The 19114-nt window shown below is 42.2% G+C and overlaps 1 protein-coding gene across 1 annotated transcript in view; it reads right to left on the reverse strand.

Moving 5' to 3' along the window:
* The window catches only part of PLXNC1 (plexin C1), a 322454-nt gene extending 317888 nt beyond the window's left edge, over positions 1-4566 (reverse strand). Inside the window, exon 1 of the mRNA XM_061204178.1 lies at positions 4544-4566. Within this exon, the coding sequence (XP_061060161.1) occupies positions 4544-4550 (7 nt within the window). The 5' untranslated portion in view covers positions 4551-4566. The remainder of the gene's footprint in view (positions 1-4543) is intronic.
* Positions 4567-19114: the final 14548 nt, after the last annotated feature.

The raw sequence follows: 19114 nt of genomic DNA on the forward strand, positions 1-19114 counted from the left end.
GGCTCTACATTACTGGGCCCTGATGGCGCTCCTGTTCCCTCTCTCACTGCTCTCCCCCCCCACATGCCTGGGGGGAGAATCTGGGGAGCTAACTTCTCTCAGTCTCCCTCTCCCCATCCCGCCCCCTCATATGCACAATCTGGGCTCTCTCTCACCTTGCTGCTCTGTAGAGGGAACCCACATTTGGGAATGTTTGATTCCAACTCATTCTTTGGGTCTCAGTTTAAATGTTCTCTTTCTTAGGATTGTCTGCCCCGACCTCCCCTACCCAGGCCCCATCCCCAAGTCATGTTTTAATTGTCCCTCCTTAGAATCCCCTATGGTGTAAGAACTAAATTTGACACTCAATATTACATGCTGCCTTGACATCTGGTGAAATCAGGGGGGCCTCAAATGGCATAACGGCAAGTTCCCCTCCCCACTCTACTCCCATGGATAATTCCCCTAGTCAAACAGCCCTCCTTATCAAACCCCCCAGATGCAGTTCCCATTAATCCCTGAGCAGTGGGTTTCAGTTTCCTGCCAGGTCACAGAACTAGTCAAACAAGCCAATCACATCCTCTTGCAGGAACCAGGGGCCTCCTCACCCTCTTGATACTACAAGTCTACCTCTCACAGCCCCTGATGGTTCACTTGGTTCCTGAGTGCCATCCTTGTGTGACCTTGTATGGCGTGTGGTGTCCCCTGCCCCCCACCAGGCTGTGAGGATGTGTGATTGATAAACTGCTATCAGTCTCAGCTGTCCAGTGCTGAGTGTTGCATATTCAGCCATCCCCATAACCCTAGGTTGGGAATCACTCTTTCAACAATACGGTGAATAGGAGGTGACTAAAACAGCCCACACGTACCATAACTGCTTGCTTACTCACCTCCTCCCCCACTAGATCACTGACTCCATGAGGGCAGGGGCTAGGAGAACAGGGATGGGTATACTGTTTGCCTCCAAACCCTCAGTACCTAGCACAGAGCCTGTCACATCACAGGTGTTCAATAAACTCTTGTTGGCCATCTCAGCAGGGTGGTAAGTATCTTATCAGTGGAAGTATTCAGCCAGGGCAGAAGAAATAAGAATAAGACATTGTAGAGGTTTCTCCTGGGTGATGCTTACTGCACATTTCAATTCTTGAGATTCTGTGATTCCAATAGTTTGTTACTTTGTTTCTTCATAGAGTTATGGCAGTCCCTATCTTGCTGAATAGGACAAGGTAGAAAACCAGTCATCTTTTACCATGAAGCAAGCTCTCAATTTTCAAGATGCCATCACTAATGTTAAATAGCCTTTGTTTTCAAGAACTAGGGACCAGTTCAATGAGCAGGACATTGCTATGCAACATACGAAGAGGCTGCAGAATTGAGCCCATTTGTTCTAAAGAGCACTATCACAGCCCCTGGTGTTTACTGGGAAAAACCCCTACCATCTGCAGATGGTTTAGCAACAAATTTATACCATTTCCATGTGTTAGTAATGCTGTTCTAGAAATGAATCTAATCAGAGTGCTGTTTTAGCAGGGAGGATGTTCTCACTTAAATCCAAAAAACCATTTCCATCATTTCCAGATTTTTAAGAATCAAAATCCAGCTGACTTTCTGCAGTATGCCATTTAAACATCTTGGAAATATATCTACATGTTAAAATAGTAGCAACACTAATGGGTTATCACTGAACATTGTTAAATATCACCCTGTAACCTGATGGTACCTTAGGGAGGATATACTTACAATTTAAATTTCAAGAATGTGTCACTGCCTTTTTTTTCATTTATTGAGTTAAAATCCAAACTATTTTAGAACCATAAATTTTGCAATTTATGCCCATCAGAGCAATCAGAGAAAGACCTTCCAGTGCTTCATTTTAAGCTATGCCTACACATGAAACTAATCTGACTAAGGTCAATTCTTATGTGATCAAACCTCTGGCTTAAGTAAATCTTAATTTTGTTCAAACTCTATTTCAGGGGTGAGGAAGGATGTCCAATAGAGATAAATTATCAGAATAAAAACACCAGCTCTCCACAGGAGACAACAGAGGTGAGTGGATCAGAGCTCAGGCCTTAGATTTCACTGCCCTGGGTCCTAATCTTGGCTCTGCCACTTATTAACTGACTCAGTTTAAACTTAACCACCCCCAACCTCATCATCTTAAAATGGCAACAATGAGAATACTTCTGCCATGGTGATGTTGTGAGGATTAAAGGTGAAAATGAATACAAATGCTTATCACAGCTATTGGCACTCAAAAAGCATTCTATAAATGTTAACTATTATTGTTTGGTAAACTGGCTTCACAAAATGTCCTAGCAATGAAATCTTTGAAAATTTGATTCTGCAACTGAATATTGGAACCTGGAATTTGCCTCTTGGATTGCCGATGCCATTGGATCCCCATCAGTTCTCATGATTTAATTAATGAACATATAACTGCCAATTTCCAGAAGGGAGAAAGTCAAAGAAAAGTAGGGATGGTATTATAGACAATAACTCATTGTGAATCAGGAAGGGACATTATCTTTCTAGTCATTAATGAATTAAAAACCCAGCCACGGGGACTTGAGGATATGGGGAGGGGGAGGGGTGAGATGTGACAGGGTGAGAGAGTGTCATGGACATATATACACTACCAAATGTAAAATAGATAACTAGTGGGAAGCAGCCGCATAGCACAGGGAGATCAGCTCGGTGCTTTGTGACCACCTAGAGGGGTGGGATAGGGAGGGTGGGAGGGAGGGAGATGCAAGAGGGAAGAGATATGGCAACATATGTATATGTGTAACTGATTCACTTTGTTGTAAAGCAGAAGCTAGCACACCATTGTAAAGCAATTATACTTCAATAAAGATGTTTAAAAAAAAAAAAAAAAAAAAAAAAAAAAAAAAAACCCAGCCACGGGACTTCCCTGGTGGCGCAGTGGTTAAGAATCCACCTGCCAATGCAGGTGATACAGGTTTGATCCCTGGTCTGGGAAGATCCCACATGCCGCAGAGCAACAAAGCCCGTGTGCCACAACTACTGAGCCTGCGCTCTAGAGCCCCACGAGCCACAACTACTGAGCCTGCATGCTGCAACTACTGAAGCCCGTGCACCTAGAGTCCGTGCTCTGCAACAAGAGAAGCCACCACAATGAGAAGCCCACGCACCACAACAAAGAGTAACCCCCGCTCGCCGCAACTAGAAAAAGCCCGCGCGCAGCAATGAAGACCCAACGCAGCCACAAATAATAATAAAAAAAACAAAACCCAGCCAAGGCATGAAGCCAAGGCATGAAAGGGGATCATCAGAACACAGAGGTGGCTGACTGCAAATTTCCTTGGATCTAGGAGCATTAGCCCCAGTCATCAAGTGTTGTCCCTTGGGGCTTGTCATGCCATGACTGGTCTTGGCCATTTGGAGTCCAAGAAACAAAGTCAAGAGGCTGAAATGAGAGTGGGCATCTAGAGTGGCTCTGAGGCTCCGCAACTGGATAGTTTTCACTATGAAACCTGACATGGAAAAGTGGGCCTTGGCACTGGCACGTTTTTATCCCTCTCTTCAATGCCTATCTTCCTCCAGCCCTGATTTTCTGCAGCACCAACACACATCACTTAAGACATTGATTAAGGAAGATAGACAAGACGATCCTTCTTCAGAAAAGGACAATCACCCAGATAAAACCAAATATGCCCAGTATTCTGACAATTATCTCACCACTACTTATAGGAATGCAGGTAAGAAAGTATATTCTTCTTTACCTCCCAAGAGGCAAGTACTTAATGGGAACAGGGACACACAATTCCTTTATTGTGACCTCCATATCTAAATTTTTTCAAGGTAACATAATCTACATGCACAATTTGGAAATATGTAAACATCCTGTGGGCAGTAATCATGGTTATCTAACTCGCTGTTGTATGCAAAGAAACTAGCACAGTACCTAGAACATAGTATGTATTCATGAATATTAAATAAAGAATGAATGAAGGTATATGAGCTCACTCACTTTTGCGCTTCTATCTGAAATCTCTTTCTACCACTACCCATTCAGCAAACTTCTACTCACCCTAATAGTCTCTGCTCAGTTGCCATTCATTCTGTGAAATCATTTCTTTCATTTCAGGAAGGAGAAGACCTCTTTGCCTCTGTTACCATACAATCTAGAGCATGTCTCCATGTAAAGTTTTCTATATGCAAACAACAAAACCCATTCTGGCGAGTTCAAGCAGAAAGTGACTTGTTAAAGGATATTGGGTGGCTCCCAGAATTTTGGGGAGGGATGGAGAACCAGGTCTGAATGCTACCTACCTAAATGTAACAGCCAGGAAAGAGCCCGACCATGCCAGCTGCTTGAGAGAGACATGGCAACAGCTGCTGCTGCTCCTTAGCACCGATCAGCCAGTGTAGACCTGAGGATGTAATAAGCATGGCTACTACCGCCTCAGAATAACTAGACACCTCTACCACTTTCCTCTTCAGAAGATCCCATCACCCGTGCACTGCTGCAATCTCACGTTGATCATTTCTACCTCCGCTTGTACTAGCACATCCAATTAGAAGAATGTAGACCACGTACCTGACATCTAGCCACAAGGGGTGCTGGGAAATGTACATTTTAGTTGTCCAGACTCTGTAGCAGAGGAAGGTGAACTAGAAGGTATGTTGAGTGAGTCATCCAACTCTATATGTGCTACGCTCCATGACACCACTGTCTCCTTCGCTTGGTATGAATTCCCTAAAATCTGAGAGAAGAAAATCAGCACCATGGAGGTTCAATGCAGAAAATCCAACATGTGACCAATAGGAGTTCCAGAGAGAGAGAACGGAGAAATAGGAGAGAAAGAAATAGTACAAATTAATTTCCCAAGATGAAGGGCAAGAGTTTCCATACTGAAAGGTGAGAATTTAAAAAGACCCCTCCTAGATACATCTCTGTGAAATTTCAGAACACCAAAAATAAAGACCCTAAAAGCTTCAGAGAGAGAAAAGGGTCATCTACAAAGGAAAAAGAAAGAAACCGATGGGCAGAGCAGCACTGGGTGCTGAAAGAAAATGGAATAATATCTTTAAAACTGAAGAAAAATGGTCTTTGACTTGATTTCTATCCCAGATAAAATGTCATTAAATAATGACGGCAGGATATCTTTATATATGCAGGGCTCAGAAAGTTTACCTCCTATCCATTCTTCAGTTGGGAGTTACTTGAGAAGATGTGCTCCAGTCAAACGAGGAAGTAAATCAAGAAAGAGGAAGTCATAAGATCCAGGGAATGGTGCACCCGATTTAAAGGAGAACCGAAGGGAAGAAAAACAACAGCTAATTATCAGTCCCGGAAGACCATCAGTCTACATTAGAGGAGGTAGGTAAATGGAGAGTTCCAGGAGGAAGGCTCTGGGGAGAAAAGAACCTCCATAAACTACACAGTATGCTGGAGACATTTTAGGAGCATAAGCAGATGATAAAGGCAGAGAATACAAAAATTAAGGCAAGGGGCTTCCCTGGTGGCGCAGTGGTTGAGAATCTGCCTGCCAATGCAGGGGACATGGGTTTGAGCCTTGGTCTGGGAAGATCCCACATGCCGCGGAGCAACTGGTCCCGTGGGCCACGATTGCTGAGCCTGTGCGTCTGGAGCCTCTGCTCCACAACAAGAGAGGCTGCGATAGTGAAGAGGCCCGTGCACCGCGATGAAGAGTGGCCCCCGCTTGCCGCAACTAGAGAAAGCCCTCGCACAGAAACAAAGACCCAACACAGCCATAAATAAATAAATAATAAAATTTAAAAAAAAATTAAGGCAATTAGAAATTCCAGGAAAAATTAAAAACTGTAAGAAGATGAATGTAATCACAGCACACTACTCTGCTCTCCAGAAAGATAATGCTGTAAAGACTCTTTAATGATTTCCAATTTTTAAAATCAGCAAGACAAAGCACACACAGAAAAGACTAGGAGTATTATGAATCTTGTTAGTGTAAAACTACAAATTCAAATGAGAGATGTAAGGAGGAAAGAGAGGTGAAAGGAAGGAAGGGGTGACTATGTAATATATGATGCCTTACAAATCGAGGAGTATAGTACCCAGCATCCTTAACCCCCTCTGCTAGTACTAGCACCTCAATTTCCCTTTGGGTCATTTCCCCTCCACAACATGCAGGCTTAGTGAGACTGTTCATCCACATGACCTACACTCTCTAGCCAGTGGGTGAGCGTGTGGCCCAATGTAAGCCAATCAGACTTTCTCTTCCTGGTAAATTAAGAATCTCCACTAATTCACATCGGGGAGTACCCTAAAGACACAGTGCATTAATTCCTGCTCCTTTTGGAGTCCCAGAACAATTCTTATTCCTTGCTTTTCTAAAGCCTGACTCTTTAGCAAGAGCTGGTTTCAACTGATAAGATGTAATAAGATAAACAGAAATTCAATTACAGTGTTTTAAATGTCAAAATCTGGGAACTGAAAATAGTGATGTAAGTATATGAAGGGTGAGGGATTAGAGGAGGGATTAAGTAAGCAAAACTCTCATATCTTAAAAGGAAGTCAGTGTAAAAAGTGTAAAGCTGGTACATCATGAAAGGGCAGTACTATAGCAAATTATTTATCAATGTTTATTATTTATCAATTATTATTTATCATTTATTTATCAATTATTTATTATTTATCAATTATTTACCATCAGAAAATTTAAAACTTTGAAATTTAAAAAGAGAAATGGTTTCTGGGAAAAAAAGAGACCAGGCTAGGGAGAAGTAGAAAAGGAGACTATTTCTTTTTGTCATAAACTCATCTTAACTTCTTAGTTTTTTCCCTGTGTGTATTTATTAATTGATAAAATTTTTAATGTTACAGAGGTGGGAAAAATAAAGATTGTTGGCCTGTCTATAATGGAGATGGTTCAGAATTTCAAATCCATCTTAAATAGACAGAAATTAGCTCTGGAAGCTGTTCTGGAAACTGGCACATTACCTAACATCCCTGTCTCAGACTCCAAGGGAGGAAGCAAGACTCCCTCCATTGGTGGATCGCCCCTGGACTCCTGGACTAGGCAGAGGCCACTGCCTCCTCTGAATGCCCTCACAGGGACCCCACCTGTGGATCACCTCGAGAATGTCTTTGCACTTTCTTACCATGCCCTTGCCAAGCTCAGAGTAGTTGGCACAGGATTCAGATGCTTTGGCTTGTTCTCTGCCCATCTCCTTACCCAACCTTCACCCTGCTTTCCTAGAAAATCAGAATCAGTCTTATCTCTACTCTCAAGGGATAAAGAAAGCAACATCTCCATATCTTTAAGACCATGAGATTTGTTTTGAATGTGAGTCAATTTTTACTGTTCTGATAAGACAAGGATAGACCTTGATACTGAAGGTATGGAGACAGCACTTTTCCTGGGCTGAATTAGAGGACATCAGAAGCTTCAAGGTATGTTTGTCTTTCTCTACCAAGTAAAGCTCTGAAGGTGACTGAAGCCTCAACAATGACCCAAGTCATAATAGGAGGCAAAAGGTGGCTACATGCATCTTTTCCCCACCTTCACATTCCAGTACTCTTGGGTGAGAGTAACCAGCTCCTTTTTCCACATTCCTCTGCCGTGCTCAGTCCTAGTTCTGAAAGATGGTGTGTGTTCAGAGGAGAGGAATGAAGGAGTCTGAGGCTGGAAGATGTGAGGGAAGAAATGAGATCAGTTAGAACTTTTCAGGCTGCAGACATACTGGAGTCAGGTAAAGAATTACTGACATTTTAAAGGTAAGCTGCCCAGCACCTTCAACATGTCACTGAGTCAAATCTGGGAATTCCCAGAAGTGTCTCATATGTGCTCATGACAGTCCCTTCATCCTCTATTCTGGTTCTCCTGTTAAGATGTTTACTTCTTGGCTCAATTAGCAATTATAAAATGGAAGTGATAATTCTGGCCCATAAGAAAAATGCATGCAATCACTGAGCAAGTCAGAGGGAATATGCTCTGTAAAACCAAGGTATGGTCCTTTTCACAGTGTAGTACCTTGGACAGTATTAGGAAGTACTGATATCAACAAATGGACTTATAAAATTTATCCAGCATATCATTTGGGCATATCATGGTGAGATTCTAATCCCAACCTTATGGATCAATATTGGTCCACTGGCACAACCATATGTGCCAATGGCACTATTTTAATAAATTACAAAGAACTATTATAGCAAATTTAAACTCAATTGAAATCCCAAATCATTACCGCTCAAATTCTAGCTCCAATTTTTAGCATCTGTGTGACCCTACAGGGAAGAATCTAGATTTGTAGGGCCTGAAGCGTATACAAGTTGGGGAGCCTTTTAAGAAAAAGAATATGAAATGCAGATTCAAAATCAGTACAGAGGGACTTCACTGGTGGCACAGTGGTTAAGAATCCACCTGCCGATGCAGGGGACACGGGTTTGAGCCCTGGTCCGGGAAGAGCCCACATGCTGCAGAGCAAGTAAGCTTGTGTGCCACAAGTACTGAGCCTGCGTGCCACAACTACTGAAGCCTGCGTGCCTAGAGCCTGAGCTCCGCAACGAGAAGCCACCGCAATGAGAAGCCCGTGCACCGCAATGAAGAGTAGCCCTTGCTCTCCGCAACTAGAGAAAGCCAGTGCACAGCAACAAAGACCCCCATGCAGCCAAAAATAAAATAAATAAATAAATAAATAAATAAAAATCAATACAGAGACTTGGAAGAGGCTTGTGTAAGTGAGAGGACTGAGCTTAAACTTTATTAGCTTCATGAGAGACCTGCCTCTAGGTACCTGGGAAAGTTACATGACTGTTCTGAACGATAGTATACTTACCTATAAAATTAGGATAATAATCATTACTCTGTGGAATTAAGGACTATATATATATATGATATATATATGATCTATCTATGTATATAATTTTTGAGTTCCAGATGCTCTCAACACAAGATTTTATATATATATATATATGTAACTTGTTATGAATATTCAAATGTAGAGTCCATATAATATAATGATTAGGTTAAAATTTTTTCTTTTCATGATTTCTATCTGATTAATTGTGTTTTTATATGGATAGATCCCAATGGACACAGAGACTAGATGCTCAACAGCCAGTAACATAAACTCTCAGAATTGACAATAAAGCATTGAAATAGAGCAGCAGTTGTCAGATGGGATCTTGGCAAAGACAAGGAAAGCAATTTGAGGGACCAAGGTAAGTAGGGTGGAATGTTGCAGATTTGAATGTTAAGACCACTCCACTACCACATCATCCTCTCAAACAGTGTTTTAACTAACACAGCCTCGCTTGAGCCTCAGAGCCCCTATGAGGTAAAGGTGATGCTCATCCTTCAGGGCCTTCTTAGCCAGCTCATTCCACAGCCCACTTTACATGCAGCAGAGAATCAAGCCTAACACCTTCATCATCATTTATTGAGTGTGTCTCAAGTGTCAGATGATAGTGCTAAGTGCTTCACATGTGTTTTCTCATTTAATCTTCCAAGTGCCATTATTTCTATTTGACACTGAACCATTGGAGCTGAAGTTCAATATCTTTCCAAAGATTTGCAACTAGTTAAGTGTCTAGGCACCAACGATTTTTCTAACTATGTTAACAGATTTGGAGTCCATTTGGGACCCACAAAAGTTTTGGAATCAGCAGAGAAATTACTTGAGCCCTGGCCTGCATCTAAAACTGAATCCTTATCCTCTATAAGGGAGTATATTCTCTTCAAGAATTGACATGGATAACATCACCAAGACCACAGGTAGATTAGATCATTTCTGGGGCTGTGTCTTATTTGTCTCTGTATTGCTAATGTCTAGTACAGTTGCTTGCAAAGTAAATGTTGTGAGATGAGGGAGCAAAACGAATACTTTGGTCATGCGACACTTGAGGGGCAGGGCCAAGAAACCCAGATCTTCTGACTCTTGGCTATCGACGCTCCTTCTCTATGTCACTTTGGCTGCTGTAACAAAAAGACCCCAAATACAATGGTTTAAACACATAGAGGATTATACTCTTCTTATGTAAAAGTCTGTGTAGTCAATTCAAGAGAAGAAGATGCAAAGGAAAGCAAATCCCTTTCCTGTAAACACCTAACCAGGAAGCTTCAGATATCACTTCCAGGCACATTCTACTAGCCAAACAGTCATATGGCCACATCCAGCCACAAGGAGTGCTGGGAAATGTAGTCTTTACACCCATCTAAAATTTCTATTAGCAATAAGACAGGACAATGGTAGTCCTGGCCACGGAGAGGCAAGTCACTGTGTACAGTGGGAAAAGGACTAAACTCAGAGATGGGTATAGAGGGGTTTTCTCACCTGCAAAATATAATAATAATAACTACCTTGACTCAGTTTTTTCAACTCTAAACAATAACAACAATGGTAATTAGCATTTACTGAGCATGCCCCATGCTCTAGGGGCTATACCATATACTTCACACATACGATTTAATTCTATTTTCCCAACAACCCTCTAAGGCTGGCATTATTATTGTCCCTTTCATTTTAGAGATTAGGAAACCAAGCCTCAGACGAGTTAAGTAGCCTGCCCCGCGTTCACAGTGAACGTGTGAGTCACAAAACCAGACCTGGGCTCGCTGACTCCAAAGCCCAAGCACGGGCCCTTTGGCTACACCTTAAGTGGAGATCATCGCAGTATCAGCATTGCAGGGTTGTTGGGAGCATGAAAGGGGATGTGACGGATGGAGCACACAGTAGGCCCTCTCTACCTTCCTCAAGGAAGGCAGTGTGTCTTGCTGGGGCTTTAGGCTTCCTTGTCTGAGTTGAGTAAAGAACCTGGCTCCAGAATGGGGACTGTCCAGAAACAGTTCACAGTCGCTGGAGACAGGCTGGAGCCGAGAGGAGGAGGAATCAGGTTTGAGAGAAGAGGAAAAAGCAATAAACTGAAAAATCACAGCTCTGCAGGCAATGGAATCTATTACTCAGAGATTAAAATGTCACAAGGAGTACACGTCAGCTCCAGACTTTGGAAAATGTTTTTTTCCATCATAATTACTGCTCGCCACTAACACAGAAGACTATTTCCCTTCCTAGGGAGGAGATTGCCCCACTTGGTGTCTTTCTAGCCTTCTGCAGACCTCAAAAGTTGCTTCTTACATTTGTTCAGAGTATTAACAATGGCCAACACCAGTAAGCACTTACCACGTACTAGCTACTTAGAGCTTATTAATCCTCCAATAACCCTGTGAGATGGACATTATCCATTTCATCCTGTCTTACAGATGAAGAAACTGAGGCACAAAGGTATTAGGTAACATGCCCAACCTCACACAGCTGGTGATGAGAGAATCAGGATTTGAACCCAGCTCATCTGTTCAGGAGTGTGATCTCAATCACTCCTCGAAATTTCCCTCTCACAGCCCAATTCTGTTCATGGGAAAATGGGAAGCAATACAAGTCCTCCCAGAAAGAACCTGGCAAGTCTTCCTTTTTTTTCTTCCACATTGAAGCACAATGTGAGCCAAAAATCTGAGGCATGGAGGGAGTCCACGTCTAATGTCAAATCCAACCTCAGCTGGGGTTAGTAAACTAAATTAAGAGTCATACCCAGTGGGATCTTACTAGCTAACCTTTAAAAATGATTTTGTAGAAGAATATTATTAAGTAGGTGAGATCATAAACAGCATGTATAGTGTAATTTCCATTAAAAAAATAAGTTTCTAAACACACACACACATAACTGGAAACTCACACATCAAATCATCATGAGTCCTTCTACCTGAATAGCAAGATTATGGACAGATTCGTTCACCTGATAGCTCTCCTACCCCCGTTTCCATCCAGATCCCTATATTTTTAAATATTTTTAAAAATCAAGTTTAATAGCCTTTATGTGACTGATGTATTTTTTACTAGAAGAAATACTTTAAAGCTGATTTTAGCCTACCTGTGTCAGTGAATCTTTTAAAAAATATTTCCTTTTCAGATTGGGAAAAAAGGTAAAATTTAAAATAAAAATTCAGTATCAGAGCATTCATTTCTCAGATTTCTAAATAACAAATTAACACCTTATCATTTATTCTGTGAAGTCATATCCTTTTCATATTCATTTAAAGGAAGAAAAAAGTTGAAGAGGACAAGGAAGTATAACAAGAAAACAATGAGAAAGGAAAGGATGACCAAGAGACATCAAATATGGAAGGCATGCTGTCACCGGCCAGCATTCAAGAGCCTCCCAAATCTCGCCGGCATCTCCACTCACCAGGAAAACTCATAAAGGTGACTCAAGTTCAGGAACGATCACAGGCTGGTACCTGAAATCACCTGAAAAAAAGCTGAGCATGGCTACCTCCTAAACAAACAAGGTACTGCTTCTTTCTCTTCTATTTTTTTGAACCAAAATTACACTAATAGAAAACTTGGAGGACAGCACAAAGAATTATTTTTTTTCTAAACCATTTGGTAGTTAAGTTGCCTAACTGATGGCCCATCGCTCCTGAATACTTTCATGTGCAATCCCAACAATCAAGGACATCATCCTGTATAACCACAGTTCAAGCATCAAAATCAGGAAATGCACACTGATACACCACCATGGTCTAGTCCTCAGACCCCATCTGAGTTATGCCAATTGTCCCGATCACGTCCTTTACAGAAAAACGACTCAGTCCAGAACTGAGCGACAGTCGTTGTCTGTCTCTTTCAGACTATTCCTTTAGTCTGGAATAGTTTCTAAGTCTTGTCTTTTGCAACCGGACACTTTTGAAGATTTCAAGGCCAGTTATGTTGTAGAATGTCCTTCAGTTTGGGTTTGTCTCTGTGCTGTGACTTTGTTAAATTAACATTTGTTAGGTTGGAGCACAGGGTGCTGGATGGTGAGACACGGTTCAACAACAGATCATAGGAGAAATTGACACAGAGAGACTTATGACTCGCAGGTCCCAGAGGAAGGACATGGCACCCCTTCAGGGGCCACCCGGGGAGGTGGAGGCAGAGTGCAGACAGAGACAGCACCTGGGCAAGTGCCTTTCTTAGGGTCCAAGCGTGGAGTGCCTGGGGGTTCTCTGGGCAGGGCCACATTGGTCAGTTCAAACCAGAAGAGCAGGCAGACACTGAGGGCCTAACCCCTCAGGTTGTAGGTCTGGCAGGGAACCCAGAGAAAGGGTCAGCGAATCTGAGGTGGCCGTGAGGAGAGGCTGCTCGGATTTTTGTTGCTGTGGAAGAATTAGCAAAGCGCTTTGACCACCAATGAGGACGTTTGCTTTCTGTGTGTGATAAACAGCAAGGCCAGGAGATGTGGGGGAACAGGAGGAGGTAAAAGGCATTAAAAGAAAAAATATCGCAGGGAATTTAGCCTCACATTTGGAAATCACGTTCTCCATCGCCGTAATTGAAAAGGCAGGGATCACATGCACACGTTACGGTTCCAGTGCTCAGAAGCAGGTGAGGCCAGGATAGTTTTCATCTGGATCTGCAGGCAAGTGTTCCGACAGAGCAGCAAAAGCCAACAGGCCTCCCTCATCCCATCCCCAGTGCCGCCTCTCCTTTCCCCACTCCCTCCTCCTCCTCAACCTTCCTTTTTTCATCCTCCCAAAAGCAATTAGCCAAGATTTCAGTGAGACCGAACTTCATGAAGAATGGGAGCCCCCCCAAGTTTTTGTTTTTAATTAAATTTTTATTGTGTAAAATATACATCATAAAATGGACCATTTTAATCATTTTTAAGTGTACAGTTTAGTGGCATTAAGTACACTGACATTGTTGTGGAACAATCACCACGGTCCATCTACAGAACGTTTTTCATCTTGAAAAACTGAAACTCTGTCCCCGTTAAACAATAACTCCCCATTCTTCTCTCCCCCAGACCGTGGCAGCCACCATTTTATTTTCTGTCTCTGTGAGTTTGGTTACTCTAGGTACCTCATCTGAATGGAATCATACAGTATTTGTCCTTTTGTCACTGGTTTATTCCAGTTAGCATAATGTCTTCAAGGTTCATCTGTGCTGCAGCCTATGTCAGAATATCCTTTTTAAAGGATGAATATTCCATAAGATTTTAAAAGTTATGTAACTACAATAGTCTGCTAGGGCTGCAAAATATAGCAGGCTGGGTGGCTTAAACAACGGATATTAATTTTCTCACAGTTCTGGAGGCTGGAAGTCCAGCACTAAGGTGTCGGCAGGTTTGGTTTCCTCTGAGGCCTCTCTCCTTGCTGGCAGATGGCTGCCTTCTTGCTGTGTCTTCACATGGCCTTTCCTCTGTGTGCTTGCATCCCTGGTATTCAAATTTCCCCTTCTTATAAGGACACTAGTCAGATTGGATTAGGGCCCATCCCAATAGCCTCATTTTAACTTAATCACCTCTCTAAAGGCCCTGTCTCCAAATACAGCCACATTCTGAGGAACTGGGGGTTAGGGCTTCAACATATGAATTTGAGGGGGAATCACTTCAGCCCATAACAGTAACCTTCCTGAGAAACAAATTCCTCAACTGTATGAAAATCATTGTGGCCACCCCATAGGGCGCTGGTTCAGAAGATGCCCATGAAGAGCTTGGCACAGCACTGGAGCATGGCCACCTCTCTACGAGATCAGCTAGCATCACTGTTTCGTTTTCCCAAATCCTAGTATGTGTCTTTCCAGCACATGTTGAGTGCACAGTTAACAACGTGTGTTACTTCTTTCAGCTTGGATTGGGTGGGGGTTTGGACAGCGAGAGGAAGGAGACCCAAGAACACATCATTGCAGGACAGGGAAAAGATGGGGAGGCTAACACAGACTTCAACTGCTAAGTTCTCCTGTCCCAGCCAACCTGAGATTTCACAGCTGCCTTATTTTAATGATGGGTGAGCATAACGGTTATAATTGACTGTGTGCCAGGCACTGAACTAGGCACTCTATAGAAGCTGTCTCATTTAATCCTCAAGTTGGTACTATTACTATCCCAGTGCTCAGATGAGAAAGCCGAGGCCCAGAGAGTTTAAGTAACTTGCCATGTCATAGAGAGGCCAAGTGCTGGAGTCAGCATTCAGACCCAGAAGTTCTGCATGGTGAGCCCAAGGGGGTCCAATGACCATTACATAAAAATTAAATATGAATATGAATAAAATGATAAAAGTACTTATATAATAAGGGGGTATGGTTAGAGGATAGGATATGGCTATTTTCCTTCATTTAAAATTTTCCACTTCTTCAATAGTGTCTGTGGAATTCATTATTTTTAATTTAAATTATTCTAACACAAGACTTTGCATGCTGGGGCACTTCCCTTTGAAGGATTAAAAAAAAAAAGTGCATATACCATCTATCAGGTATTGCTGCCTAAATAATTGGCCTGTTTGTCCTCACCTGGGATTTTAAGAGCAAGCATCCACCTGCCCCCTTACAGCCCCATCTGTCTCCATCAATAATAGATTTTCAAAACACTGCTTTTTAAATTTTTTTCTTCTCTTTCTTTTTTTCCTTCCTCTCTTTGTTTTTAAAGAAATACATATGTGTGAGCTCATATAAACTTATCCTTGGAATATGTGTGTTGCAATGGGCCCCTCAAGTTTCAATGTGATGGATGTCTTGGATTTGAAGAGTTCTGGGAAGTATCACAGAGGGTTGGGTTGTTTTGTTTGTTTTCCTAAACTGTAGACTATTTTATTCTCAAAGCAGTAAGAAAACCCTAACCTCACCACACCCACACTTCCAAGCCAATTTCTAGGTTGTTCCTCTAAGAAACGCATGAAGTCCCACGTAATTCCCTGGCGATACAGTGGTTAAGACTCCACGCTTTCACTGCCGAGGGTGCGGGTTCGATTCCTGGTCAGGGAACTAAGGTCCCGCATGCCATGAGGCATGGCCAAAAAAAAAAAAAAACAGAAAAAAAATTGGTGAAGTCCCTATGAAGGACAGTAAGAAAATCCCTTCCTCTGCAAATTGTCTAACTTTCTGGATTCCATTGGAAGAACCATCTTTTTAATTTCTGACTTCTTTGTCCTGAACCTTGGACAGATTTTGTTCTTGTATGATTGAATTTGCATGAGATATATAACATTAGAAGTAATTAAGTCTCCTCAATGCTCTCTCAACATGACCCAATCTTACTTTTTCAGCTCCATGGAGATCTCAATGACATCTCCAGCTCACTCAACATGTCTACACCATAAAACCTACTGGTTTCACAGCTAGTTACACAGCTCCTGAGAGGGTGGACCTTGACACACCTTGTCAGGTGACTGCTATGCTGGCCACAGCTGCCACTCCAAGCCAAAGACGTCCAATATGGGCCAGACCTAAGGAAACTGTGAGGTGGCCTGAGCTGAGAATGCATCTTAGTTGGGAAGCCCCACACTAAATGGTAAATATCCAGTCTGATCATCTTGAATGCTGGACGCAAAGAATATAACCACAGCGCAGAGGCAGGAAGAGGAAAACTAGAGACAGAACCAGAAACAGAGAGAGTCCTGAGCAGGGAAGACTCACTAAGCAAAGAACAATGGTTTCTCCTCATAAGAGAAGACTAGACTATAGTAACTGGAATTGCTGTGGTCTCCCGCATAGTTTTCCAGGTGCCCATTAGGTCTGAGTGTGTAGCTGCTGAGATGGTTTTCTTTGCTAACTCACTGCACACGTGTATTTCTATCAAAATCTCCCATCTCTAGCAGTGTTCTTAAGTGTATCATTTTTTTGTTTTTTTGTTTTGGGGTTTTTGTTTTTTGGTAATTGGAAAAAGCCCAACACCTTATCTAAAAATGAATTCATAATCCTCTCTCCCAAATCTACTCTTTCTCATTCATTGCCTATGTCTACTTTTGGTATCACCATCCCAGTTTTTCGATTTCTCCCAATACCTTACCAGTCTGTCAATCCATTTGCCAGGTCCTCTCAATTCTATCTCCACAATACAGCTCCAAGATATCAGGGTTGGGTAAATATTCCTCTCACGTAGCACTACCCCCCAACCCTTCACTCTTGGCAGACATCACTTATTGATCACTGCACTCTTTCCCACTTACCTAAGCAAGGCTAAAAGCCATAACAGATCTACTCCTTGAATGTTTATTTTATATATAAGGTATCGTGCTAAGCACTTTCTATGCCTTATCTTATTTCTCATAGAAACCCTGTGAAAATACTCTATTGGTTTTTTCATTGTATAGGTGAGAAAACTGAGGCTCAGAGAGTGAGGAGAAATACCCTGGTTCCTCCCTTCCTCCAGTCGTCTGGTCTTTCTCTGTGGCCACCCACCGATGGAACTCAGCTGGAATCGGTTGGCAGGGGACCCAGGGAAATAAAGTTTGCAGGAGTTAGCGCCTTGTGGTGCAGAGCAAAGCAGAAGAACAGGGATTGGATCTGAGACCAAACAGAATGCCTGGTGAGAAGCTTCTTCTGATTTCACAGCCAAAAGGAATGTGTCCTGACTCTGAAAGATGATAGCACTTGATCCAGAAATTTCCTTCTGCACTGAACACTATTTATCATATTTGCTTGTGTATATAATATGTTATTTGCAAGTCTTTTCTCCTTTGGTCGATAGCCTGTAAAATTCTCTTGGGTAAGATACAAGTGCGAATTATTATCACTCCTGTCGTAACGGTTAGCCCCACGCCTTGCTCAATAAATATTATTTAATGAGGAATGATGCATTTTCAATGCCTGTGCTTCTTTAGACTAAGGAGTATAGCAACATGTCAGGAGGGTATGCCAACTACAAGATAAACACCTTACATTTCCCTGGAGAGTCAATTTCACAGTGTGGTAAGTAACTTTAAACACAATTTTTATATGAAAACAAAAAATGAAATCAAACAAAATGTACATGGTTTTCTTTAAGATAAATTACTTCAAAAAATACTAGGCTCTCTATGTATTCATTTTTTAATTCTTTTGTTTTTCAACAAGTATTGACTGAGCATTTTCTATATGCCTGGCACTGTTCTAGACAGACCTGATTCCTGCCTTCAGGGATCTTACAGTCTAGTGCAGAATTCTATAAAGAACCGACAGCAAATGTTTTAAGCTTCCTGGGCCAAACATTCCTTGTTGCATTACTCAACTCTGCCTTGTAATATGAAAGCAGCCACAGACAACACCGAAATAAATGAGTTTCTATGTTCCAATAAAACTTCATTACAAAAACAAGCAGCAGGCAGGATTCAGCCAATGGGTCATAGTTTGCTGATCCTGTCTAGCAGGGAAAACAGACATTAAATAATTTAGGATGACACACTGTTAGAGAATAATATAAGATGCTCTATGGGCAAAACCAGGGTAAGACACTTAGCCCAGGAGCAGGACCAGCTTTGTGGGTGTGCAAGCAGGGCCACTCAGAAGGGACAGCGTGCTTGGTTTAATGCTCTGTTGTCAGCGTCCTGAAATTCTTAATGATGTTATATTTGAACTTGTGAAGTCAGAAAGGACAATGGAGCATGCGTGTGAGCAGAGCTGCTGTGCCAGGCGTTAGTGCACACACGTCGGGGCTGGAGCACATAGGCATGGCAGCAGGCAGCACCAAGCACCCGGCCTGGCCTTCTGGTGAGCACATGCACACCTGGGGCTGTCCAGAGCCCCTCGGAGCAACGAGGGCAGCCCTGCCTGGGACCTGGACCCAGATTGGTTGATGGCAGCAGCAGCAATAGCAGATGCAGTGGTGGTGGCAGCAGTGGCAGCAGTGGCAGCCGTGGGAGAGTGGAGCGGTTCCAGGGGAAGTGCTGGGACGCGTGGTGGGAGATTGGCTAACCCATTTCTCCCCAGAGCCCGTCCCTGTGGCATCTGCACAAATATTAACTCTCTAATCTGAGCACCAGGACACTCAGGCACTCAGGTGGTAAAGCTTGTCAGTAAATTATTACAAATTAAGGGTGTACACATTGACATTGCAATAAAGCATATCAGGGACTTATTAAAATTCTTCAAAGAATTTAGAATTTCTGGTTTTGAAAACTGTTACAGCATTGCAAACCAAACATACATGGGCTTAGAAATAGAAATTAAATGTAAAGATTGTTCCATTCAATAGAATAGAACACTGTCTTCACACAAAGTTTCAGATAAACAAACAATTAACAAGGAAGACAATATGTAAATGAATTTTCTTATATTTGAAGATACAGTGATAGAATGCATATCAGGCATTTTGAATTATATAAAAATCATGAAGCCACTTTTGGTTTCTTGTAGATTTTCACAAGTTGCAGGAACTGTCAGAAAACACTAATTA

Source organism: Eubalaena glacialis, chromosome 11 (assembly GCF_028564815.1).
Source record: "Eubalaena glacialis isolate mEubGla1 chromosome 11, mEubGla1.1.hap2.+ XY, whole genome shotgun sequence".
NCBI classification, from domain to species: Eukaryota; Metazoa; Chordata; class Mammalia; order Artiodactyla; family Balaenidae; genus Eubalaena; species Eubalaena glacialis.